Genomic DNA, 26,450 nt, shown 5'->3' on the forward strand with positions numbered 1-26,450 from the left:
GGAATCTGTCAATCCACAATATGATATGTAGCATTTGACATGAGACGCCGTTGATTTCACGGTTTTCTTCTGAACCTGGACCATTTACGTTTTCTCACATACCACGTATCAGATAAGGACAGCAAGATGTTTGCTTAGTCTTTGATAATAACTAACACAAATACGAATTAGAACTTGGCTTCTTCCAAATTTCTAATCTGACTTAACCTTAAATTTCAAATTATATGTTTACAAACTTTTTTATTATAAAATATACTTCACACTTTTTTCTTTTTATCATTCATGTCTCGCTGTTGTGATACCAAGCTTTAAACAATGTTTGACAGAGTGTTGTGTGTGAAATATGTATCATTTAAAGATTGTTTTATATATTTATCCCCCAATCATAAATATTTGAATGCAGGGGTAAGATATTTAAACCTTGTACCCAGCGCCTCATTTCCTTAAAACTTATCTCAACTTACAGGTGTCAATTAAAGTCGCTTATAACGGTGATTTTATAGCTTATTTCTCAGCTTCCTTTGTTAAGAATGTGGTGGATGATGAATCAATTGGTATTAACTCGAGATATGCCAAAGTCTTAGGTATTAAAGAGAGAGAATATGTTAATGTGTCTCAAATTCAGCAGCTACCAATTATTGATTCTATAAGCATCCAGCCACTGTCTCAGTCAGACTACGAGGTGCTGGTGGGTGTATTTAATATCTAAAGCTACCTAAAGATTACAGAAAATAAATCTGCTATTCAATTATTTAATACTTATTTAAATTTAGACATGAATTTATTCAATAAATGTATGATTGAGTATATTTTGTAAGTGAACAATGCATGTAGTATAGTAAAACCCTTATTAATTGTATCCCCTCAGAAGTACCCAAACATTGATCAAAGCTGAATTCGAGTTTAATTATCACATTCTATTTGATAATTGAAGTTCAGCTATATTTGAATTTTTTGGCTTGAATGCCTTTGCGTAAAGTATCAATACTATTTATGATGTGATTTTCCATCTTCATGTAGTGTTTAATCACTCATGATTTTTTGAATAATAAGTTACTGTGTATGAATAGAAAATCTATATTTTGCTTACAAGATTAACTAATTGATGATCTCTATTTCCTTTTCTTTGGCTAAGGTCCGTTAACTACAATTATTTTGTAGGAATTATTGTCTCAAAGTGTTCAATCTAACCTTCTAGATCAAGTAAGAGTTGTTAATGCTGATCAGAAATTGATTATTTGGATTGGAAATAATTTGTTTGTCACTGTGAATGTGGGTATGTACCTACCAGCTAATCTTATGAGTAATTTTCTTACAATTTTACCTATATTTTCAAAATTGAACATTTAGATACTTTAAATATAATGTTTTTCTATTTTTTGTATTAAAAACTAAACTTAAAATTGGTAAAATATCAAAAAAAATATTCCTATTTACGCCTTATTCATTACAAAACTCGTTTTCTAGAAACTGTAAAACCCATTTCTCCGGGAATGCTGGATTTTTTGTCTGAAGTAATAATTAAACATCCAAATAATTGTATCCAAGATAGTAAACCAGTGGAAGGTGAGTGAGTGTAATATTTTCTTATAAACCTTGCCAACCAGCTGATGTGTCAAAAGATAACAATTATCAGCTTGTGTCAATTGACTACCTGTACATATTAACCCACACTTTAAATTCTTCCTTGGTTTATCAAGTTTTTTTTTAATCATTTTAATTTCCTTTTATCATTGGCATCTCAATTGATTTATTTAATTTTTCTTACATTATGTGGGATTCTTCAACATTTTTACATTATACTTGCTTTTTAGCCAATAATGTACTGGCCAACAAATACCTCCAACAACAAAAATGGATTTTTGACAATTTTTTTACCAAACAGTCTTCCACCAAAAATTTACCTGATCCATACGAAAACTTCTCAAGGCCAAATATATTTTACTATCGTCTAGTGCATTTGCAGGAACTTCCCAGTTTCAAAAATGCGAATTTCTATCCCTTTAACGTCTTTGTTTGCAAAAGTTGTTGTGTAGACAATGATGAAGATCATAACTTTTATAGTATGCAATCGTTGAACAAACATAAAGAAGGGAAGACAATTTATGTCAAAGTTAAACTTCTGGAAAACTGTCCAGAGGTAAAGGAACGGATATTTTTAAAATCCAATGAAAACACCATGTTTGTCAATGAGGAAATTCTAAATATCTTGCATTGCGAGATTGGAACTCGCGTGATTCTACAAAGAGTCGCGTCGAGACCTCCAATAGAGAAAATTATGGTGAACAGTGGGCAGAACGACACAACTAATATTGTGGATGAACTGAAGAAATACTTTGCTAAATATTGCAATGAAAAGCTCATTCTTAACACTCGCTTTCCAATAACATTAAACTCGCACTTGAAATGCTCTCTAGATTTCCAATTCAAACTTTCCACCAGTCCGTTTTGTATTATTGATCAGGATTTTTTAAGAGATTGCTCATATAGCGTTTGTGAAGGATACACATTCTCATTCAAGAGTTCCGTGGCCAAGCATGCAGAAGCTGAAAATATTTGTGAGGATATAAACATTAGTAAAGATGTCTGGTCATATGTGTTGTCAATTTTACTTAGAGATGAAATGGTCCAAAAGGAGAATATTATCATTACTGGTAGATGTTTAAAATGGAGATTTTGTGGTTTGGTAACATATTTTTCTAGGCCCTCCTGGTACTGGAAAAACAACAATTCTACGGTATATTTCTGAAAAATTGAGGTCATATCCGTATTTTATCAATATGAAGGTAGTAAGCTGCAAAACGCTGAAAGGAAAATCATTAGATTCATTACATAAGTTCCTTGGCGATATTATTAATAATCTAGTTCTCTGTCAGCCTTCTTTCCTATTACTCGATGATCTTCATGTCCTTTGTGAAAATAGGGAAGGGGGAGAAACTGGAAATGAGTTGTATACGCACAGGTATTATCATATTTGAGATTACATCAACTCTCAGAGGTATAGTGTCGCATTTTTCTAGAGTAAGCGAATCACTTTATACCTTAATTACAAACATTCAAAGGCATTATTTTATTGGAATTGTGGCCAGCGTCAAGTCCCTTTCAAGTCTTAGCAAAAGTCTGTACACATCCAGAGGAAATCATTTGTTCAAAAATGTGGTTTCCTTGAAGGATTTAAATAAGGTGTTAAATTTTTTTAATTAAGATATAGATTTTTCGTTATAATGGGGTTTTTAGGAGGACAGAGTTCAGTTGGTAAAGCACTTCCTTAAATCCACAGATGTTAGCGATGATTTAGACTTTGATGATTTAGCCGTTAAAACTGACGGTTTTGTGGCGCAAGATATTAAGGATTTTTGTAATAAAGCTCTTTTCGAAGCCCATAAAGGTACCTAAAATTAAAGAAAACTTCATACTACGTTTCATACATACCTTATACACGGCGATACTCTCTTATTATGTAGATTCCTCTGAGAAAAATGGAAAAGTAATCGTATTCAAGCGACACTGTGAGGAAGCTTTGAAAAAAATGTGTTCTTTAGCTCTTCAAAATGTCGAGTTTCATTCCGCCGGAAGCAAGTCTTTTGGCGATGTAGGAGGGTTGCACGATGTCAAAAACACTTTGGTTGAGAGTTTGCTATGGCCAGTAAAGGTATCAATACGAATGTAGAACGATTTTCTACACGATTTAAATAATTTTTCTCATTCCCCTACATGATTAGCACCTGAATGTGTCTCTTTTACTGTGTTTAGTATTCCAATATTTTCGGAAACTCCCCATTGAGACTCCAATCGGGGATTCTTTTGTATGGACCACCAGGTTGTGGAAAAACTCTCCTTGCAGGAGTGGCTGCCAACCACTGCAGTTTAAGACTGATTTCCGTGAAAGGACCCGAATTACTCGGCAAATACATTGGTTCCAGTGAACAGGCGGTCAGAGATGTTTTTGAGAAGTACGTTCGGTTTTTTCACATAACTTTGACCCCCAAACGGCATATTAACACCTTTTCAGGGCTCAAAGAGCGAAGCCTTGTATATTGTTTTTCGATGAGTTTGATAGCTTAGCTCCCAGGTAAGAGCTTCATCGTACAATTTTTCTCTCTCTGGACTCATTATCAATAGTTGAGGAACAGGAGTTCTTTTCAGGCGTGGTCATGACGATACGGGTGTTACTGACCGAGTTGTCAATCAGCTCTTAACTCAGTTGGATGGTGTCGAAGCTCTGACGGGAGTCTGTGTTTTGGCCGCTACTTCTAGACCAGATCTTCTAGATCCGGCTCTGTTAAGACCAGGGAGATTGGATAAACAGCTTTTATGTCCTATGCCAACGCAGGTAATCTAGTTAGATCAGCAAGTTTGAGGTTTTGCTGGGGAGTTTTTGAAGTTCCTGGGGAATTATTTTGGGAACTTTTTGAGTTTGAGAAATATAACTTGCTATTTCCATTTAGAGAATAATTTTTTAGCCTTTCAGAATATTCTTACAGGCCTGCCGTCACATGCACTTCGAGAGTTCCCGGGTACTTTCCAATCTATTTTCCAACAAATGAAAGATTTCTGTTTTAGTTGACTTTAATTTTCTCGAGAATTCTTTTCAGCTTTCCATAAAGAATTCTTAGAATTTCCACTGAGAAATAGAGGAATTTTTGTCTAGAGTTTACATTTATTACTCCATAGGTTCTCAATTACGGAATCTAGTCTCGAGAATTTTGCGAATTTTTGATGAGTACGTGCGTAAAATTCTTTTCGGTCCAAAGGAGATAAATAAGAGAGTTTTTAGACACCAAAAGCAAAATATTTCTATTTTCCGGTTATTCAAAATTCGACTTTGTTGATGCGCTTTTAAGTTTCTTCAGTGCTCTGGACAGAGTTTGCAATACTAAATTAACCATTTTCTCCTATATTTTCCTAGGATGATCGTTTAGAAATTTTGAAAATTCTCTCGGCTAAATTGACGTTCGATGAGGATGTAAATTTAGAAGTGGTGGCTGGACAAACTGATGGATATTCCGGTGCCGATTTGCAGTCTCTTCTTTACACAGCTCAGATTGCAGCAATGAAAGACATTTTTGACGAGGTAAGTCAGTTTTATTCAATTTGAAACTTATGAAAATTAGGCTGCTTGAATAAAATCACATTTGTTCGTTGTTTTGTTGGAAAATTAAGGTGCGGTAACTGTTAAAAGATATAGTTACGTTTACAAAAATTTACTCTAAGATTTTTTTATTCTGAACTCTGTTTTAAAATATCTAATAGAGAAAAACTATATTATCTACGGAAATCCAAGCGTTAAGGTAAGTATCTACGTTAAAATCGACATTTCAAATGAGTGGAATATTTCGAAATACTCGTTATGATCATCAATTTCCAGATCGTCTTTGTAATTTTAACTAACGTGCCGTTTTTGTACTAGTTAATATTTAATCTGATGTTTCGCTATATGGTTCCAATGACAGCACCAATTTTTTGCTGCAGTGAAGCTCAGGTTTTCTCGAAATTGAAAAATTCGGATCCCGTGTTTCCTAATTTAAGGGATGCAGGGCTGTCTTTATAATTTTAACAAATGGCCCCACCTCAGAACTAACCGAAGATAATGTATTAGTTCAATATAAGTTCCCTTGATTTTTCCGATTTTAACAAGAATTTGTTAATTACTTTCGTAATCTCACACAATTAATGACAAAACTTGAGCGATGTAGGGTAAGTAGTTATCTATAATTTTGCTGTAGTTGCTTTTTAAAATGTAATATGAAAATTCATTAAGGACTGTTGTTCAATTTCATAGCGAGTTTGCTCCGTGATGGAGTATTACATTAGTTAAAGTAAAGTTTGATCTAAAGTTACTATTACGTTCATATTTATTACATTTACTGCATGTAAAAATACATATGTATAATTTTCTTGTACGTAGGAGAGTACTGACATAGAAGAATTCCACGTCAATCAGTCCTTACTGCTAGAATCCCTTGAACACACTCGTCCATCTTTAACAAAACTGGAAAGGGGGAAATACAATATTATGTAAAAGCTGTTTTGTATAATTTCATATGATAATTTCTAATGGTAGTTTTGTAGATACGAAAAATTCCGAGGGGAGAAACTCGAGGATTTTAAGGCAGGTTCCAAGGTAACTTTAGCATAGTTTTTTAAAAACAGCTTCAAAAAATGTGTAAATTTTATATGTTTCCACTTTTTATGTATCCAATTACAGGTGTAAGTGTGAAACTATATTGTTTTTATTGTCTTTGTTGGAAATTAAATGTTTGTTTTAACACTAAAATTTTGTTTCTTTTATTTACATATAATTAATAATTCCTACAGAAATGTGGTTTTTCATTGGAGCTACTTTTCCTCACGAAGTATTACCGTAACAATGTCCGTTTTGGCTCTTTTTCGTCGGCGTGAAAGTTCTAGTGTTTGAAAGTGAGTTCTTATCTCTCAAGAAAATAAATGTGTTATTTATAACATTGAATAAATAACAAGTGTTAGTTTTCTGTTGTTTTCCACCGCTGAAGGCGTATTTTTAGATGCCCATGGTATTCCTCAGTGGTATTTAAATGTTAGCAGCAATAACGCTTACAAGGAAGGTAAGAGATATAGTATGTTTTTGTGCTGTATTTATTTATGTTCCGTTGTTTTATTTGAGTCGACCTAGTAAGACTGAAATGTAATATTTGTTTCGAGTTCACGTGAAAATATCACCGGTTTAAACTTTTAACTTGCAAAGCATTCGGTTGGAATCATGTAATATCTGAATGGAATGAAATAATCTGAATAGAAAAGAAATCTTGATCTGAAATAGTCTTAACATCAAATCAAATAATTTTGTTTGAGGTTCTAAAGGAGAATTAGCGAATCACTCATATCACAATCCTTAATTTAAAAAAGTTCATACCTTATATTAGACTTTTAACGCTATTGCAGAACAGTACATAAAGATCTATGTACGTATGTGCATCACTAAGTTTTAGATCTGCCATGCTTTTGGCTGTATTATAGTAATAATTAGAGCGGCAGCTCCCCGGAATTAGCGCTTTAAGTTATTATTAAAAAATTCATATTACAACCTCGTCGTCTTCAATTTGCTCACGTTTTGGGCAGCAGCAGTTTTCAGCTTTTTACTACTAGTAAAATACCTCTCCAGTTCTAGAATTGGCATTTGAAGGGCCAAAATCCAAAAGGTGGCAACCGGGAAGATGAGGACGAATAACCTCCAGTAAGAATATGCCTGAAATATACCTCGGCAAGTAAATCGTAAATTGAACGTTAGTGCACGTACCACGTTAAACGCTGAAAAATAGTTTGGATATTCTCAATAGTACAGTACCAAATAAAGCAAGATGTAGTGGATTAGGTAAATTATGTAACTCAATTTGTTTAAGATGTAGAGGACGTAGGACGTGTAGAGGAAAAAAAACTGAATGCCGAAGGAAAAATTGTAACATTTCCTTGTAAATCCAACATTACGGAGAGAGTGACTGCTGGGAAGAAAGTCAACAAAAACTTTAATTTAACTTTAAATAATACCATTTTGAAAAATTACAAGGCATTCTTTGATATGTACTTTTATTCCTGATTTTAAATTAGTTTAACACCTTCTCTTTGAACGTGTATATGTTTATTTAAGTCTTCTGTATTATGCACGTAATTAATATTCCCTTAGAAATGTGACTAACTATGAGCCAAACAATTTCCTTTCCCTTTTTGCTAAGAACACACAACTCAATTTACATTACATAAAATGAAACAATTTGTAAGGATTTCAGTATACTTCACTTGCTTTTGACGCAGAGGCTTTCGGTTATAATTATTATTTCATTGTCTTTCCTTAATTATTTACCCTCTATCAATAAACCACCACTTTGACTTCAATAGTTGTGCCGCAATTAAAATCACTTTTATGTGTACGAAAAATTACACGTTTCCTTAATGCGAACTAGATACACATGCATTCCTCATTAAGACTATTTACCGAATTCCCATCCAGAAAAATTGAATCGTCCGAAATTGAATTCATTAATATTCATTGGCTTAGTTAGGGCTTATTCATCTTGTTTTTAAAGTTTTTAAAATCTTAACTCATAAAGGCAGATATTTTCCGTCGGAATGAATAAGGGCTTTTAAATTTCCAACGTTTGAATTAGCTGGCATTGACATACAAAGCGGTTTTGACGACTCTGGATAAAAACGCGACGCTTATCGTTTTTCTTAAGAAATATTTTTAACTTAATTGTCGGAGTCTTGGTTGGCAGTGAATCTCAAACGGTACGAGTCGATAAAGCGCACTTTACCGTAATGATTTCGAAGATGAGCGGTTGAGCAGCTGGACAGTCCAGCGGATCTCTAATTTCTCATTGCACGTTCAGCCAAAGGTGTCCTGCACGTCTATGTCCAAACGTCCAATTGAAGCAGCTGGGTTCCTAAAGGATCTATGGCGCCCCTCTTCACTGATTCTCCTAAAAGCGACATATTAATGCAGTTAAAAAAAAAATCGGTTTCAAGCTCCGGAAATGTGTTAGAACAAAACTTTTAAACTTTTCAGGAATTAACACATTTTAATTGTTCTTCCAGACGTTGAGGCAATTGAAGACCTGCTGGGAAGAGTTTGTTCTCGTACGGTGCAAAATAAACTTTTTGTAGTCCCTGAAATGTCTCGTTAAAAATTCCCAGAATGACGTATTTTTCGTCTAATTTGAAACTTTTTTGTAAATACATTCTTCTAATTTTCTTGCTAGCGCTTTCTGGTTTAATTGGATTTGCGCCTCAAAGTTTAGTGAATTTTAAGAAGTAAATTACGGTTCTTTTGTTTAATTTTGGGTACAAAACATGTTTTGTGCCAACGCTGGTGACCAAATCCATACCAGCCATTTGATAATTATTTAGCAAAAACCGGTCGATATTTAATTTATTTCCAGGAATTTGGAACGGCTCTGCAGCCAATCGAAATTCGCAAGGTCGACGTCAGGTTGGTACGGGCCAGTCTTAAGATATGAAAACAGCCACTAAGAAAAGCAAGGGCAATAGCGGAAAAAAATTTTACTATGCCCTGAACGAGAATGACACACGAAATGGCCTTAACAAGGCCTATAAATGAAATTCGTGAGAAAAGAGACGAAGAGCAGGTAAAAAAGCGTTTTCTTCTTAGAACAGTTGGTGATTCTAAAACAGAAATTGTTCTGCATTTCAAGACGAAAGAGCTAGAGCACTTACCAAATTCAAGAAAAAGAAACCAGTCGGCGCTGATGGGACCACTGCTGAGCTGCCACTCGGTAGTAATCCTTGCCCTCGATTGAAACATCCTCGTTATCGGTATCTACCTTAAAAACAACTTATAAAACCTTATAATATTGATTTGTAAAACATGTCAACTTTATTATAAATTTCCAAAACCTAGACGGCGTGAAACAAGACGAGAAGGGCGAAATTGTTTTCGCCCTGCGATTAAAGGGCGTCGATCCGTGAGGTAACATTGTTACCGACAAATTTGTCATTGCTGATGGAAATTTCTGAATGCGCTTTAAGCTCCAGGCTGGATGTCTCAGGCAGCTTTCAGGATAATAATAAAACAGTAATACAGACAGTTTACAAAATTGTCGTTTGCTGATCGATTAGGTGGCGTTTGGTAGGTAAGCATGGTAAAAATTAGTTATTTGTTCTTAGCTGTATTAGCGAGAGTGAAAACAGCATAAACTTTTTTATTTTGGACAAACAAAGTAAGAGTTTTCTTATCTGAAATAATTGTAAAATAGAAGCGGTGTCCTTAGTTAATGAATGGGATTAATCGTAATAATGCTTGCTATAGTTGTGAAGACTACAGCAAGTATTGTTATTTAAAGTAATATTCCACATTGTGATTATAACGTGGGAGAGAAGTCTGTTACGAACGAGCCCCATACAGAATTCATTGGCCAATTTCGTAAAGAGGATTCATGAAACTTCTCGATCATTAACTCCCTTCCATTCCTTTCAATGGCCCTCTACGAATCTATAGGTATTTCATCTAATTCTAGTAGAGTAATCGATACGTTTCACATAACTTAGGCAATCAATTTTCTGTCATTTCATATATCAGTTGTACACATCTTATTCAAATTTCTAAATCTTAACCACCTTCTAATGTGCTGGTTCAGGGCTGTGTAATTATTTTCCAAAATAATCGAGATGCGGAGTTAATAATGTAGGTTCATACCTCGTCGGTTTCCCACATAATTTATTTCCCAACCGCTATTAAACGTTAATTGCAACTAACTTTGGCAAAGATTGGAAGATCGTCGAGTCTCTATGAATTTTGTAGAAGTTCGGAACATTTTTGCTTTGTTCATGAACGATTTGTCCAAGTGTATTTGCGTAACCTCATCTTATGTTTCTATTAATAATATATAACAATACGTGTTAAATCAGGACATTTTTACTTGAATTTTAGCAAACTCCAGTCAAATTAGCACAAAGAATTTTCCACTTTTAGCCACTGTCTTAAACATCGCCCAACAAAGCTATCGCAAGGAGCGAAACGACTTTTCATAAATTGCCATTTTCTTTTACGCCCTTCCAGCAATGACCCGACATGGAAGACGGGTGAAAAGAAAAGGAAAATGCTGTAGTCGTAAATTTTAAATATAAAGTAAGAAAGCCCATTTCGGGTCTGTTACATTATTTCTTTTCATAATAAACGTTCTTTCTTTTTATTTTCGTGGTATTTCATGGCTAACCTGCCAGAGCCTTTATTTTTTTTTAAGAAATAGATTCGATGTTACCACAGTTTCTGGGAAAGGAACACACTACGTTCAAAAATTACGACAACACCAAAAACGGTTCTCGTCCTAGCCCTTAGTAAAGGGTGTGCAATTTCACCGACCCAACACCCACTACTTGTAAATCAGACGTTATTCTCCAAAAGCGTTAAAGAAAAAAAGTAACATTACTCCCCAAACTATTGAATATATTTAGATTGTTAGTTCAGGTTAGTAACCATGACTGTGTCTATGAGGCTAACTAATCTGACTATGTACAAGTTAACCAACGAGGACCAGATAAAGCCTAGTTGGATAACTGGTAACGTATAGTCCAAGCTAATCCGAGCGATCGCCTGTCAAAACAATGATATTTGTGCAATCCGCACGGGTAACGCTTCCGATTGGTGCGATAGTTACAAAAGTGCCACGCCTACCACAGAAAATGAAATGTTTTATAGATATTGGCAATCCTGACTGGACTGACTGCTTGTCCAACGTGTGCATTTGTTTAGTTGGACACCACGTGGGATTACTTTTATTGTGTTTTATTTTCAATTAAAATCTAGAATGCGCTCCTGAGGTAGGGGCCGAGACTTTTGTGTCACCGTGTATCATTGGTATTTTGATCATTTTAAAAATTAGAAAAAAAAATCGACGCCGGAACGTCGACTCGCGACAAAAATGGGCATACCCGTGTTAGAAGAAAATTAATGAAGCCGTTGAACGATCGAAACGTCGCAACTTGAAAACACTACTTTAATGTTCTGCGTCGTAGAAAGGGCCTTAAATAATTGAAAAATTAAGAATGTTATTCCTGTTTTTATGCCATTATAAAATCAAGTTGTGCGATCTATTTGGAAATAACAGGATGTTTGTTGCTATTAGAATAGCGAAATAGTTCCCTCATCAAGGCCCAACTTTGCAGCCATTTGATCGATTCTGTATCCCCGTGGTTTTCGAGATCCCTACGTTGCAGCCGAGTTTGGGACACGCTGTGTGTATATTTGGAGTTAAACTCCAAAACTAAACGAAACATTTTCCCTTACCCGAAGCGCCAGTACTAATTTCTTTCATGTTTCTGGCGGGCGCACGGATTTATGTCTCCGGCGCACGTGCGCAAGATAGTGATGAAGTATACGGCCTTGCCCCGCGAGATAACGCCCTCTGGCATAATAGGATTTACTATACGTTACATAATGGACCATTCTGTGGCGTTTTCTTATTCTTTCTCGAGATAAAGTGGCGAAATACGCGCGATATCTGGTTATCAGCGGTGGCGCAGCGCCTCGGCACCCGGAAATGAACGAATCTGGCCGATAAAGTGACGACACAGTCGCTCCACAATACGCGAATATAATGTTATCAGGGGAGGGTTTTTACGCCTTTTGTGTTTTTAGACCGAGCTCCTTTTTGTCTCACACAATCGGACCTGATTGTTAATTGAGTTTTGAGGATGTCGCTAAACTGTCAAATTCACTAACGACGCCGACGCCGTCTTTTGTTCCTGCACAGATGGGGCTTTTGCCAATTTGTTGGAAATCCAATCCTTTGCAAGTTTTGGATATATGGACGGACCGTGGAGCACTCTGCAGCGCTTTCCGCATGTGGAATTTGCAATTTCTTCCTTTTTGCGATTTGCAGATTTTACTTAAAAAAAAACACTCAGAAGTCATAAACAAAAAATTACCACCCTCTTCTACAACACTAATTCGACAATATGAATGTATAAAATAAATAAATAAAACAATTATGTTATGTCAAATTATAACCGCAAGTGCCGCCATCTTGAAAATATTTTTAACGCGTGTCCGCCAACGAATTGGGTATATCCCATGATTTTTAGATTTTTCCAATTTATGGCTTTTCCGCAATCGATCGAGGGACTTCCCAGAAGACCGCCCTGTATATACATAAAACTTTCATAAAATGGTCAAGGTAATATGCGTAAAAATTGCTCTTAAAACTTCCTCCTTCCAATAGCTATCCAATGAGGTGTTACACGTTCAACGAATCGTTTGTGATTCCAAAAAAAACGTCGAAATGCCTTAGATGAACAATTTATCTTAAATTCGAAATTGGAAAATTCACGTATATATACAGGATGTTTTTAAAGTTGAAGCTATCTTTTCACCAGCGAATAGGGCTTAAAGAAATAGAAATTTTTCTTTGGCTCTTCTTCGAAATATCACCATCAACGGAGATACAGAGTGTCAAAGTTTCATAGAAAAAAATCAAATTTATTAATGGTTGCCAAGCAACTTGAGATAATTAAACGAAATGTTCTAGATCTGATTATACATATATAATCAAACGCCCCCCTCCCCCCATACACATGCAAGAAAAACCGCTGACCAGGAAAGTCCATCGCCCTGGGGTGTTGCCCAGCCTCGCCCTCATAAGGCCGGTATAGGACTTAGGGTAGGTCTGATTTTTTTGGTCCTAAGGTGTTAAATCATAAGAAGTTTTGAGGCTCTGAGGTATAGCATTGTTCGAGTGTGTTGTGCGAATTTTGGCCAAATTCAATTGTTCAACGTTTCCGGAAGGTTTTCGTTATTACGGGTCAATTCGGGTGGACACATATCTTTAAAAATTCACGTTACAACAGTTAAAAATGAGAATACCACATATATCAAAGAAAGTGTCCCGAATTCATAAAATGGCAATAGAATATTATAATATAAGTGCATAAGAAGGCTTTTAAAGTACGAGCGACATTGCAAAACCAACGCGCAGAGTGGTGTTTTTTCAGGCGCCAGGGCTTTAAAGGCCCTTTTACACAAATATCATACAATACTTTTTATTCCAAATGCAGCAATATTATACGTTTTGTCGTGGCGAAACTGAAATGTCTATATAAGTGAAGGAATATCTAGTTGGAATAAAAAAATTGATTAAACCTTTGAAATTGCTTTCTTTGAAATGTTTTTTATTTTTTTTATTTTGAAACAGCTAATTTTTAACCATCATGTTAGTTCAGGAGACATATTCTGCGGTATGTTTATGAGAAATAAATTAACATGATGAACCAAATTTTTTTTCGGTATAACATCTCCTTATTGAACCATACAAGAATTAACCTAGAGCTCTAAAAAGCCCCTCATCGTATCAAGAGTCAGCCTCTCACAAAATTACCGTTAACTTCAAGGAAATTCCCCAAAGCTCATCCGGTAAACTTCCAAAATATATCGCGATTAATAGGGAGTTTAGACGGTAATTAAGAGCCGTCGCTGCCAAAAAGACAACTTATAATTAACATGTGTAAAGTTGGCCTAAACAAACTTTTTAATTGTTACAAATTGCTCAAGTTACACTGAGACGTAATTAACTCCCAACCTCGAGTTTCAACGTAATTTCCTCTTAGATAAACGAAGGAGGCGTTTAATTCTGTTATGCTTCCTGCCCTCAAAAATGACGAGATTGAGTGGAGTTGCATGGGGATTTTCAGTTTGTAATTACGCTTAGTTATTATTATTGGTTTTGTGGGCTCCTTTATACCGCGTGCATCTAAATATCGTGGAAAATCTTTAATAACACATCCCAGCTAATATTTCTTCGCACTATATTCAATAATTGTTGTAGGAAAGAAAACGTTACACTCACCATTTTGTCAAGAGAGAGGCATAGAAGTTCCTCGCAACCATCAGACTCTTTTGGAAGAAATTGCGACACGGGGCTACTGCAAATCCATTAGCTGAGTAAGTTTCCTAATCCCCAAGTACGTCTTTTTTTCCCACTTTACACCACCTATGATAGTATGTTTGAACGTGCAATACTGGCTATGATCCTTACAAGCCATAGAACCTTAACCCAATTTGCTAAACAAATTCCATACAGCCTTCGCCTTAAAATAGCAGGCACAAAGGCATCTTTATGCCGGCAATTCGTCCCGAATAGATCGTATTTACATGAGAGATATGATATCAAAGGGGGAGTGTTATGGGGCACTTCGTGAATAAAGCCATAGATTGACTGGGAGGACAAAGTCGTAATTCAGGTCACGTGCCAGCCCAATCAGGACACAAAGGCGCGAATTTTCTCCCTGATCCGAACGGGTTACGGAGTATACAAATGATATGGCAGTAGTGCTACTACAACAGAAATATTTGGAATAAGTTTCTAGTTTCTGCCTAATTTCGGTTCCATTCAGCCTCAACAGAATATCATCTAAATAGTTCTGAAAGAATTTATTCACGATGTATTTCAATTTAGTCGAAAGCGGATTTGATCTCAAATCGTACAAACTGGCTACATAAAAGGCTCTTTTAAAGAGATTTATTGAAATCATATTTGCACTTTTGCGGATCGCCCATGCGTAGCGAATAGACTTATTAGAAAGGGTGGTGTATGAAAGGGAGTATTTGCCTCGAACCAATTCGCTTGTAAATAACATACTAAGGCTTTATTAATTTTCATTGAAGATGTGAATATTCATCATCATTTCTTACACTAATGAAACTTTCAGTGCCTATACGGGAAAAAATGTACACACCATATATCATGCCTTATGAAAATTTCCTTTTGTGTCTGATAAAAAGGGAAATGTAGATGATACGCTTATTGGTTGAAAGCATAAATAAATAAGGAGGGGTGAATGGTTGTATTGACAGTAGATACAAATCTTGTATTTCCGGGAGATGACCAAAGGGTGGCCATATGTGCGTCTAGAGAGTGGTTATCTAAATGACTAAGACCGAACTGAATTTGAAAATATATGGTTTTTAGATAGGCAAAGTTAGTATTGTAACTTATGGGATTTTCCGTACTTAGTATCAGTAAGGATATAGGGGTAGATTCTATGCAGGACATGTGCTGGGACGCAGTATATATCCTTTCAAGAAAAGGTTTAGTGCATATAGGTACGTAGGTGCGACTGTCCCGTTAACTCTTGTCTCTAGTTTTCGATCATTATTTTAATGATGTTGAAAACACATTTGGGTTGAAGGTGTATAGACAGTTTCAACGAAGGAATATATGAATAAATGCAGTATTGCGTCGATCTTTGAGAGAATGAATTGTCGATTATCAGATTCTCAACTCTTGGAATTTCCGTTTGCTTCGAAATGTTAAAATCTTTAATCTCTTTCTGAGACAGAAATTTTGTTAATTGGTCTATAAGAAACGGCGTCCAAGTACGAATCAATATAAGATCAAAGAGGTAGTACGGTGCAATGTTCCAGCGTCTATATCTCGATAGTTAGCAGAGCAATTCCGTTGCATAGGATTTAAATGATAATTTGAAAGTGCCTCTAAATGAATCTCTAGCACAGCAATTCATAAGAATTAGATATTGGTTTCCAGGGTCGAAATAGAATCCAAATTATTAATTCATTAGGTAGTTTAAATATATTCAATTTTTTCCAATAACTTAACTCGGTGCAAATCTACGAGACTGATCAAAGTCAAGTAATATTTGCGTTAGCTTGACACTTTTACGGCGCCCCCTTTTAAAAGACTCATTCCATTGTCAACTTCACGCTACTTGGCCGATAAATGAAGTGTATCTTTTCGCCCCTACCGCCTTTATCTCCAAAACAATCACTATTTGAGCATATTCAGAGGTGATTCTCTAAAAACAGGCGATCGCCGTGGGAATTATTTTGCGTTTTTTTTTCACATATGATGTTTCTATATTGGTTATGCAGCCTTTTCATCGAATCACCCCCTTTGCAATACAGATACATAGTATATCCACAACAAGGGCGCACTATCATCTGTTTATCGAAATTGATTCTTATGTGTGGGTACTTTCAATTAAACCATGAACAAAATGCATACAAAGAAGCGGATGCTGAGTGTTTGTGCTATGATTACTGGGGACATTTGTAGGGATTTGCATTTATCTGATAACTACTAGGGTTGGGGCTACGCAAGCCTCCTTATGTCATTCTAAAGGGCTGAAACGTGGAATTTTAAGGCTTCTGATGGAGACCCAATAGGAGGGACAACTTTTTGAATTTTTATCTCGAACTGTATGTAAAACAAGAGCCTTGCTCCAGAAAACAATCCTTCCGAAGTCATCTCTGTTCCTTCCCATTGTGTGTCAGTTAAATTTTGATATCGACCTTTCTGATGATAATTGTTAAATTTCCAATTTTGTTTATTTTAAGGCGTGTTTTTTGTGGTTGAAGGTTTTTAAAGCAACTGGCAAAAAAGACAAGAAAAACCCATTAACTCGGCTGAAGGTAAACAAGGTTTGAAACGAATTTCAGCAACAGGATGAAATTGGATAAATGTCGAGTGGAAATAATGATAATGCAATATTGAGGCCGAGCGTCGGGAGCGCTCGTCTGTATGAAATTACAATCATGGACGAAAAATAGAAAACGTGCCACAACGCCATCAAAATTAGTGAAAATTGGCAGAAAATACAGACGCCTTTCTCATTTTCTGTAAACACTATTCTATTACCAGACTAGCCGGAAATTTTAGCGTAATTTTCTTTAACGAAAAAAGAAAAGTGCCTAGACTCGTGCAATGGCAATTATTACCTATAACGACCATTAAGGTAGTCATTCATCAGGAAAATTATATTCTAACAGCATGTCAACAATATCCAATCGTAATCAATGGAAGGAGTAATTGTTGTAGCAGCCGTGCCTGAAGTTCAGGATTAACTGGGATAATAGTTATTGGTTTGCATAATCCTGGATATAACGTTTATTTTGCGATAAATCAATGGACAAATAGATATGTTATTTTAATATTAATTAGATGTCTACGCGGATGTTGTAGAAATGTCTACGCATATGCCGAAGATTTTACCGCAAAAATACTAAAATAGGGACATCGCCACAGTTAAGTCGCAATATTGACGAGGAAAAATCACTAAGTGTACTGGACGGTATTTAAGTCATAATAATCCCCAAGATTTTTCCCTGTGGGACACTGAAATGCAATTATTTTCAACGTAATAGTCATCTAAATGATATTGGTTAACGGGCAGAATTCCGTACATACCACGAATTCTTGCTGAGGAAGGAACACGCCCCCCCTCCCCAAAAAAAGGGATTAAATTGCTTTGCCTTCTTAGAAATAATTGCAATTAGTGTTTTGCAAGGTTTAATCGGACCATAGATACCTGGTACGTGATCGTCATGAGTATATTCAATCAATAGACAGACTATGGATGAATGAATAAAGCAGTATTGCATCCATCTTTGATAACATTGATCTTCTATATTTAAGAGATTTTCGACTCTTAGAGTTTCCATTCGCTTCGGAATTTTGACATTTTTTGGAGGTTCTGGTAGCCTTCCGACAGAATCTGAAATTTCTGAGAGAAGCTGCACAAATATGCCATCCTGCGTCTTTTTCTAAGATATTTTGGAATGCCACTAGGAGAAAAGTATCAGAAGTAAAATAAACAACACTCTTGTCCAAGGCTCAATTTGTTAACTTCTCGCCGAATGAAGGAATAGTTTTCCAAACATTCAATAATTCGAACAAACCTTAAAAAGGTGGTTTTCTGAAACGGTCATTGTGATTTCATTGAACATGCCGCCGAAAATCCAAAGGGAAGGTACGCAAATTTCCATAATCTGGATAAATTCCAGAAGAATTCTTAAGATGAGAATAACATGCAATTGAAAAAAACCTGGCAGAAGGTTTCAGGATTTTTATTCAGTTATTATCAACTGATAAAAAAAATTCAATTGGGGGATGAAATTTCAGGGATACAGTTTAAGGCTTAGTGGGGAAATGGTGCATCCAAGTCCACGATCTCCTTTCCGTCCCTTCTGGCCTGAAACAATTTCTCATGTAGCGACAATTCACTCAATGGAAAGGGAATCTGCATTCATTCTCTTGCGATTCTCCTCCGTAATTAAATCAATCTATTTTTCAGGCTTCTACCTTCTGGTCTGACAATAAATCCCTCTGCACAAACCCACAACGTTGTGTCAATAGAAATTAAACTCGTCGAACACTACACCGACCAATCAGATTTTAATCCAATTTTTCCACCCACAATCGACAGTTTTAATCGCGGCTAAAGTAATTTTAAGTTTTAATTTAAACCAGTATTGCGTGCCTAAATGAGGTTTTTAATTTGTTTGTTTATTGTTGAGGCTACATCGGCCTGGTTCAAATATTTGAGTTCGCGATTGCGGCTATACAGAACTGTAATTTAGTTTTATGTTTATGTTGATCGCATTATGTTTAATAAACGTGGCTGAAGGTAAACGGATACCTTTCCTACTTTCCTGCTGTGATGGAAATTGCGGATTAGTTATTGATTGCTTCTGTGTCGTCGTCACCGGATCCCAATCCGTTTACCGTCGAATAATAAGTCCGATTTTATGAATTGTGCCCGAATAGCAAGAACGAGCAACTGGCTATAGAGGCCAGTGAATGGGCCTTAAAGACCACTCAGATATGGCTCTATTCTGTGAGTTGCAAGCGCTCTCGTCTTTGTCACCTTTTTCTGTGATTTCCGCTGCTCTCGCAACCCTTTCGATGTCGGTATTGTGTTTGATGAATAAAAATATAATGGAGCTCTATTCAAGCTTTCTTCCCGGCTCTAAGTCAATAAAATAACATTGCAATCAACAGCAGAAATTAAAAAAAAAAAAAAAATACCCTTGGACTAAAAGCGAAAGCTCCGAAATCGGCTTGCGGTGAACATAAAAGTCACAATTCCGAACGGGATTTGTAAACTTTACGATATTATTCTTGTGCTATTCTCACTTATAGAAGCTCTTTATCAAGATTCCTCCAAGTTTGCTCCTTTCAAAAGAAACCATTCAAAAAGAATTGGCGAAATTGAAAGCGCCGCATAGCGCTAAACCCGAGAAAAGAAAGATGAACGGGAATTATATTGCCAAGAGGATTTATAGTATATTCGTTTAACCTTATAAACCCAATATCTTTACTTATTTGCCTTTAGGAATGAAACGAATTAATTTCTGGAGCAGTCAATTTCCAGAACAACCCCGAGGAATTTAGCCGATAAAGGGGTTTTATTCAATTCGTCTTTGCCGAATAAAAAGAGCATCCACATAGTATTTCCACGTATGTCGGATTCTTCGTCAAATGGCCGTATTTTTGGGATTTGAGAAAGCGTGTAAAGATATGGCCGCATTTTCTAAGCAAATCCTTTCGAATGGTATATTGGATTTTCTATAGATATGCGACAGTGTGCCGTGCGATCGTTTCTATTCAAGCTCAAGTCTGTTTTCCAGAAGCATTCTTATTTCAATTTTGATGACATGCAAGCAACAAGGAACCAAGGCTTTGATGGGTGAGCGAATTAACTTAAATTATATTTATTTAGGTTTAATATACAGGGCGTCCGAAAGCGAGTTCTCCAGCCGCCGGGAGCAGGCCCGCCTTCGAAAGGTGCCTCTTTAAGTTATTATCTCCGTCTTAATCTTCGACATCGTCAAGGTATTTTCGCAAGCCAATTATCCACGTCAAATGATTTATTCATTCAAATTAGATCTTGTTAGATTACGAACCAAAGTAACTGAAAGTCTATTAAGCTTCCCTGCTCTAAAATCGATGTATTTTTCAGAAATTGAATTGTTTTTCTCCTGAGGCCCACTCAGCAGCAAAATAAACTGGTACCGCTTATCATAACCCATTTTGGTTGGCAATAAATCTCGTTTTCAAATATGCAAACATTTTACCAAAAATTAATCATGTACGTTCTTGAAAAATGAAACGTGTAAACCAACTCAGTTCCCTTGTGTATCCAGGAATATGCTGCCTATAGCAGCGCATTCTTAATATCTAAAATTCTGGCAAGTTTAGCCACGGTTACATCGAAGATTCAGTTAAGTATGAAATTTCGTGACATATTTTAGAGTGGAAAACACTTAAGGCCCTTTAGGCTACAAGAATAACTGGAATGAAATAGACGAACGCAGATGCGGGAGCGGGTAACTGTCAAATAGAACAAAAATATTTTAAATTGGGTTTACATGGTCTTTATTCCTTTAAGTTCATACAAGTTTTTTAGTGTTAAAATAGAAAATGACCATGTGGTATCATCCTCACATAGAGCAGTGAAAATGGTACCGAAGTATACATATATAATTTTTATTGCACAATTCCATATACGTACACAGTTTAACATAAGTATTACAGCTAAATGACATCCATGCACGTATCATTAGAAATTACAATAAACTTGATGGTGACCATAATAAAGCAAACTGAAAAGTATTTAGTAAACATAAATTATCAAAAATAAACCATAATAACATCTAGAATCTGACACGCCGAAGTCAAATTGACAATAAGTGCTAAGTCTTTGGTTTTTTTTTTGGCACCAGGCAGTGAAGTTTGACTCCCCTGAGAATTCATTAAATCTACTTAATTTCTTGGAGGAAAAAGTTCGAACTGATAGTTCACAAACTAGTAAAGACCGGCAATATTGAGAACTAATCGTTAACCCAGTCCACTTGTGGCCGATATAACAACCCCTTAGCTCTTGCTCGCATCCCAGACCTAAACAACCTAAAGTGAGGCATGGAGGCTGATCCCAAAATTTTCTAAATACCCAAAACAACTATACAAATATACTTCTTCGCTGACCTATGCTCAGAATGAGGTGACAGGTGTTTATAGATCTCAAAGCGGCCTCCGACAATGTTAGATATCAAAATCTAAGAAGGCACATGACTGAAGCGTGCGCAGACAAAGGAATTGTTGAGTCGATCATGAATCTGTGGGACGATCTGGAAATTCTGATTGCGTTCATTTTAAGCGCTTTCACTGGGAAAGTTCTACCTATTTATGACAGTCAGACATGACTTTAATCATTTTAAAATGACTCAGATTTAATCAGTGCTCTACCTATCGTCTGAATTCATGATATTCGTAATAAATCAGTAGAAGCTCGGAGTCACAATTCTACTAGATGTTTAAAGCTCCACGATGTGTGACTGTAAGAATTCAATCATGGGTACTCATTAATATGATCATGTTTAATCGTAAATTAGGAGAAATTTCTAATGATGAAAATGGAGTCTTGATTGAAGACTCATAGGCCAATGAAGTACAATCAGTGAAAAGATTAAATGCCGAAATTTGTGTCTGTGTCGTCAGCTAATCTTGCACGTGCGGCAGATTCTATATGCGAATTTGTGTATAGTAAAACAGTTAAGAGGTGAGTTGAAACAATTTTGGTCAATTGCCAACAAAAAAACGCATTTTCCGGCTTTTCTTTATATTATGCAGACTAAACTAATCTACTGTCCAAACCTTAGAAAGGGCCGATTTGCGAGCAGACCTGTCTAGAGTGGTCGGTTGAGCAGGATAGTATGTGTATATGACTCAACGGTGTTTTGAGGGTTTTGTTGGCCATGCTTTTTCCTATGGATTTCTATAAGCAAAGGATCGCGATTCTTTACCCTACAGGGATACGTGAGCAAAGTATAGTAAAACCATCACCAATAAATCATTCAATTTTGAAGCGTTGGCCGCTTTGCGCGAGGCTATAACTGATAGTTTACATCAATGAGAGCAAGCGGAAGACCGAAGGTTATGTTTAATACGTGGACGACAGCTCAAATTTACTAAAAGCTTGACCATTCGAACATTTCGTTTTCATCACATTTTACCGAAAATCACGAGGATCCACCTATCAGAAGACACCATAACATACCAAAACTGCCTCAATTGACTTCATATGTATCTCGAATCTACTGGAGCTTCCAACTAGTGGCTCTAAATTTCGAAATTGCGTGGATTCGCTACAAAAACTATTCACAATTTCATATTAACCGGAACTTTTTTGATTTAAGTTCCTTCGGACCTGTGAAAGACCTGGCAACAACACCTCTCCTAACCAAAGAACAGAACCTCCACATTTCTTAAATTAATAAAGTCTCCTACATCAGCCCTTTGCCTGTCCGAGGTACATTTCCAATGCATAAATAGTTCAGTACAGCTAAAAGACAATAGAGGTCTAACTTTTCACTCCACCCTCCGAATAGATTCATCCGTCCTAGTGGGAAATCCTATAAAGTATTAAGGTGCACCAGTACATTGGAAGATGTATAGAAGGAGGGCTAAGAGAGTCGAAAACAGCCTTTTGTGGTGTTGTCTTCATAAGGGGTGGGAATTGACTGCTCAGCTCTTGAGGCATTCAGATCCGGCATTTATTCGATGCTTCAATCTTTGAGTTTTAAGGGCCCCGCCCCGGTAGTCGTGAGGAAGCAGCAAAAAAAATTAAACCTTTTATCAAGTAAAAGTCTGGATATTTTCCTGATAAAATGTTGGAAAAATAAACAAAATATTTCCAGGTTTTTTCTGTTAGTGAAAATCAAGCGGGGCAGCAATTGAAATGCCCAATGGGGAAAATGAGAGCATTTGCCTTCCTGACAATTAATTGGTCTCTGAAGGATCTGGGTGCAAAAATGAATGAAATAACTAAAATTACTTCGAGGGTACCGGAAACAAGTCTACTGTGTGGAAGATGACGATGACGAAGACTGGCGTTAGGCCTGAATTAAAGAAAATTTAATTAAAAAAGGAAGAGTAAAAAAACGCACTTCTTGTTCGTAGTAAACTCAGGGCGAAAAACGTTATAAGACTATAAAAGTCGCAATATTTCTCATCACTGTTAACTTTACAAGTAAGTTCGATTTCCAACTTCAATTGGTCATCATAAAGCCTTTTGCGCTCTTTTGCATGTTTTGGTCATTTGGTACAAAACAGCAATATCGAAAGATTCTGAAGTGAAGTGCAGTTGCCCTATGTGAAGTGGGGAATAAAATGGGGAAAGAGAAACTATTCCGTAACTCAAAATCAATTTAAAATCCAGATGAGTCGAAAGTTGTGCCTCATACTACTACTAATACTCGCTACTATTGTTTGGCTGTGGAATGGAGTTGTTCTTAGTGCTAAAGTCTCATTTGTGAAACAGGATGATGATAGGCATTCAATATACCTACATAGAGAGATAGCACTTCAAGTAAAATCACTAGGTGTGGATACTAACACATTAGAATAGAGTTAATATTTCTAGAGATAACTATTCGTTTTCAAGGGGTCGAAATTTCAATTTTTGTCTGTGGTGCAAGAAAAAAACCTTGAAACCTATAAGAGTTAACACATTTATCACTATAGCGAACATTTTCAAAAAATTCGGTTTTAACTCGAATTGGTGACCATCAAGCCTTTTTTTTGTGATTTTTAAATTTTCGATCTTAATAAAACATTTACATTCACAAACAAATTGCTACTTTCTCAGCAGTAATTGAAGAGTTAAATGATGAGCCGCCTATCAACTAATATCACAGATATGATCATCAGGGGTGTAGTCAATGTCTTTTCAAATGTCTGCACTCCTGAACATTATATTAATATCACTGTATAAAACTCACATTTGGTGATTTCAGACGCGAGGGTATTCACTGATGGTGTATGGACCTTATGATGATCGTACTTGATGTTCTGTACGTTTTGCAGACTAAGGTGATTGGTAGCTAAACTTTGATGAGAATACCTAAAGAAAAAAAGAGATTTGAGGAACATTCTGTATAAAACCTAAGAAGAGTTAGTTAGAGAATGCAAGAGGAAAGATATTGGCATTATTTCTTGTAATTTCATTTAGACAAAAAATAATTAATCTTCAACTCACCAAAACCTATTTGGTTGACTAACACCCTTAAGTGTTACAAGGGGCATAAGGTCAGGGGCATCATCTGTAGATACGTCAACCAGGAGCTTGGTGATGTCCAATTGAGATCTCCTGAGGGTGTTCAGTGCCAAGTAGTTAATGCAAAAACATGAATAACTGAAATAATTACGCATCAGTACCAGAAAATAGTAGTGTTAAGCGCAGTAATTACTTAGTTAAGGCACAGGAATGAATGGTGTAAGCTATTGTTAGTTTTATTGTTTTCTAAAGCGAATATTAACGATTTAGTCAGTTAATAAATAAAAAAATTACTAATTAAGAGCAACTAAATTTGTCATTTACTTAATTATAATAATCTCTCAGTTTTCATGATTAAATGTCTGTTTTTTCTAACCTCAGAAGATTTCTTGCAACTTACTAACGGTAACGTGGAACATTCTTGCAGAACGTCTGTCCTCGCCGTGAAAATTAGGACGATACTTTCATGGCGGGACATTTTCCCTCTAGAGGCCACAATTGCCCCGTGGTGCACCCGTGCATTGGGGGGTCACGCTGAGATGGAACATGAAGGGTTGACCACCAATTCTCCCCAAACCCAGATTATCTGCAAATAATTTTTAAACTTTTAATTTTCAAACGGATCTTGGTGCACGTTTGCAATTAATAAAATTATTAAGTTTGAAGTTTGGACTGATATCAAAAATTGTGTCAGAGTAGGTCTAATTCAGGGGTTTTTTATGAGTAACATTGCCACATGCACTAACAATTTGCGCGTTTAAGGAGAATATTTGCCGCTTTTAGTTCTAAAAATAATAACTTTATGATTTTAAACTTGTTAAATTATACTTATAATCCAAAGGATTTAATCAGTAATTTAAACTAAAATTCTGCGATTATACATCCGTGATTTTTTACCAAGAAACGATAATAGAGTTTGAAGTGCTAATGGTACCATTAGTGAAAATACGCGTAATGAGATTTTTTGATGAGATCTGTAAAAAAATCGGTTTTTAAGGAAAAGAACTGAAACATCCCTTTTTATTTTCGCATCATAATGTCATATAATTAGAATTTAAATTTAATTAATAATTTTAAAAAGCTTATAAAAAAAAACATTGTAAAATTGAAAGCTACGTATTTCCTCAATACAATTTTCCTTACCATGAAGAACTTGAGACACATTTCCGCAGTTATTTTTCCGATGGTAATCTGCGATGTTCTAAACGATGGATAGGAAAGAAACGTCCGATCCGGTCAGTCGCTGCCGAGAAAGAGAACCTGTTCTTCGAAACATGCGAAAAATTCGTCTAAATCCCCCCTACTAAGAGGAAATAAGTATAATAATAAAAAGATAATAAATAAATGTACAGTTTTTGTCATGGCCTTGACAAAATTCAACGACAATCTTGGCTTTGTGTACTTTTTGTGTGGACGGTCTGAAAGTTTTTTTTTTATTAAGTTGGCACTTCTGAGTTGAAGCATGCTTGTTTGGTACTTGATGAAATTGTATGCGATTTTGCTTCAACGAAAATTGGCGAATACATAAATTATGGTAAATGCTAACCTTCACCTTCTATTTTTCACTTCAAAACTCGCTCAAAAGGGAAAAACTAAAGGTACATAACTTGACAGAAAAGGGCGGTGTTCCTTCTCTCTATTGAGGAACACGAAGAAGGTTTATTTCGATTTATGGCAATTGCAAATTTGCAAGCCAACGTCAAGTTGAACTGCAAAATCAAATTGTGCAGGAATCCAATTTAATTCGATTTTTTCTTATTTTTTCTATTTGATTCGGTACTTCGAGTAATTTCAACATATTTCCGTTGTGCTAGAAAACCTAAAAGAGAACTAGCTAAGAAAAAGAGCTATTTATTAGTTGGTTTTAATTCAACAACAACAAAATAAGAGAGAAAAATATTGGTCTATTTTGAGAAGCAAAAAGCATTTGTTATTAAATATTGCTTTCTTTTTTTCTTTTTTCAGGGCGTATAAAATTCAATCTCCTTTGTCTTTCTGCAATCTTTGTCCAGTTTACTCAATCCACGGAAGAATTTCTTTTACCTCCCTACAGTTTTTTTACTTTTTGACTCAGTATTTGCTAAAAATTCGAAGGAATTTTCTCTAACACTTCT

General features: G+C 35.8%; 1 protein-coding gene and 1 long non-coding RNA gene across 4 annotated transcripts; one reads left to right on the plus strand and one right to left on the minus strand.

Moving 5' to 3' along the window:
• Positions 1-186: 186 nt before the first annotated feature.
• On the plus strand, positions 187-6,277 carry Pex1 (peroxin 1). 3 transcript variants are annotated; one of them, XM_066290932.1, is made up of 15 exons: positions 191-405; positions 467-688; positions 1,162-1,276; positions 1,468-1,566; positions 1,815-2,654; positions 2,704-2,962; positions 3,021-3,183; positions 3,238-3,388; positions 3,465-3,652; positions 3,754-3,953; positions 4,013-4,072; positions 4,147-4,333; positions 4,910-5,074; positions 5,909-6,018; positions 6,073-6,277. In XM_066290932.1, the coding sequence occupies exons 1-15, from the start codon at positions 316-318 to the stop codon at positions 6,137-6,139; spliced, it is 2,916 nt and encodes a 971-aa protein (XP_066147029.1). In that variant the 5' UTR covers positions 191-315; the 3' UTR covers positions 6,140-6,277. The 3 variants fall into 3 exon arrangements, with proteins under 3 accessions (XP_066147031.1, XP_066147029.1, XP_066147030.1); XM_066290933.1 differs by lacking the exons at positions 191-405; positions 1,162-1,276 and having other exon boundaries at positions 564-688; XM_066290934.1 differs by lacking the exons at positions 4,910-5,074; positions 5,909-6,018; positions 6,073-6,277 and having other exon boundaries at positions 187-405; positions 4,134-4,302.
• Positions 6,278-20,633: 14,356 nt separating this feature from the next.
• Positions 20,634-25,630, minus strand: LOC136343936 (uncharacterized). The gene is made up of 4 exons (XR_010732880.1): positions 25,480-25,630; positions 24,737-24,922; positions 24,319-24,474; positions 20,634-24,183 (listed from the first exon to the last, which is right to left on the minus strand). It is a non-coding gene; the product is annotated as an uncharacterized lncRNA (long non-coding RNA).
• Positions 25,631-26,450: the final 820 nt, after the last annotated feature.

This window comes from Euwallacea fornicatus, chromosome 16 (genome assembly GCF_040115645.1).
Source record: "Euwallacea fornicatus isolate EFF26 chromosome 16, ASM4011564v1, whole genome shotgun sequence".
NCBI classification, from domain to species: Eukaryota; Metazoa; Arthropoda; class Insecta; order Coleoptera; family Curculionidae; genus Euwallacea; species Euwallacea fornicatus.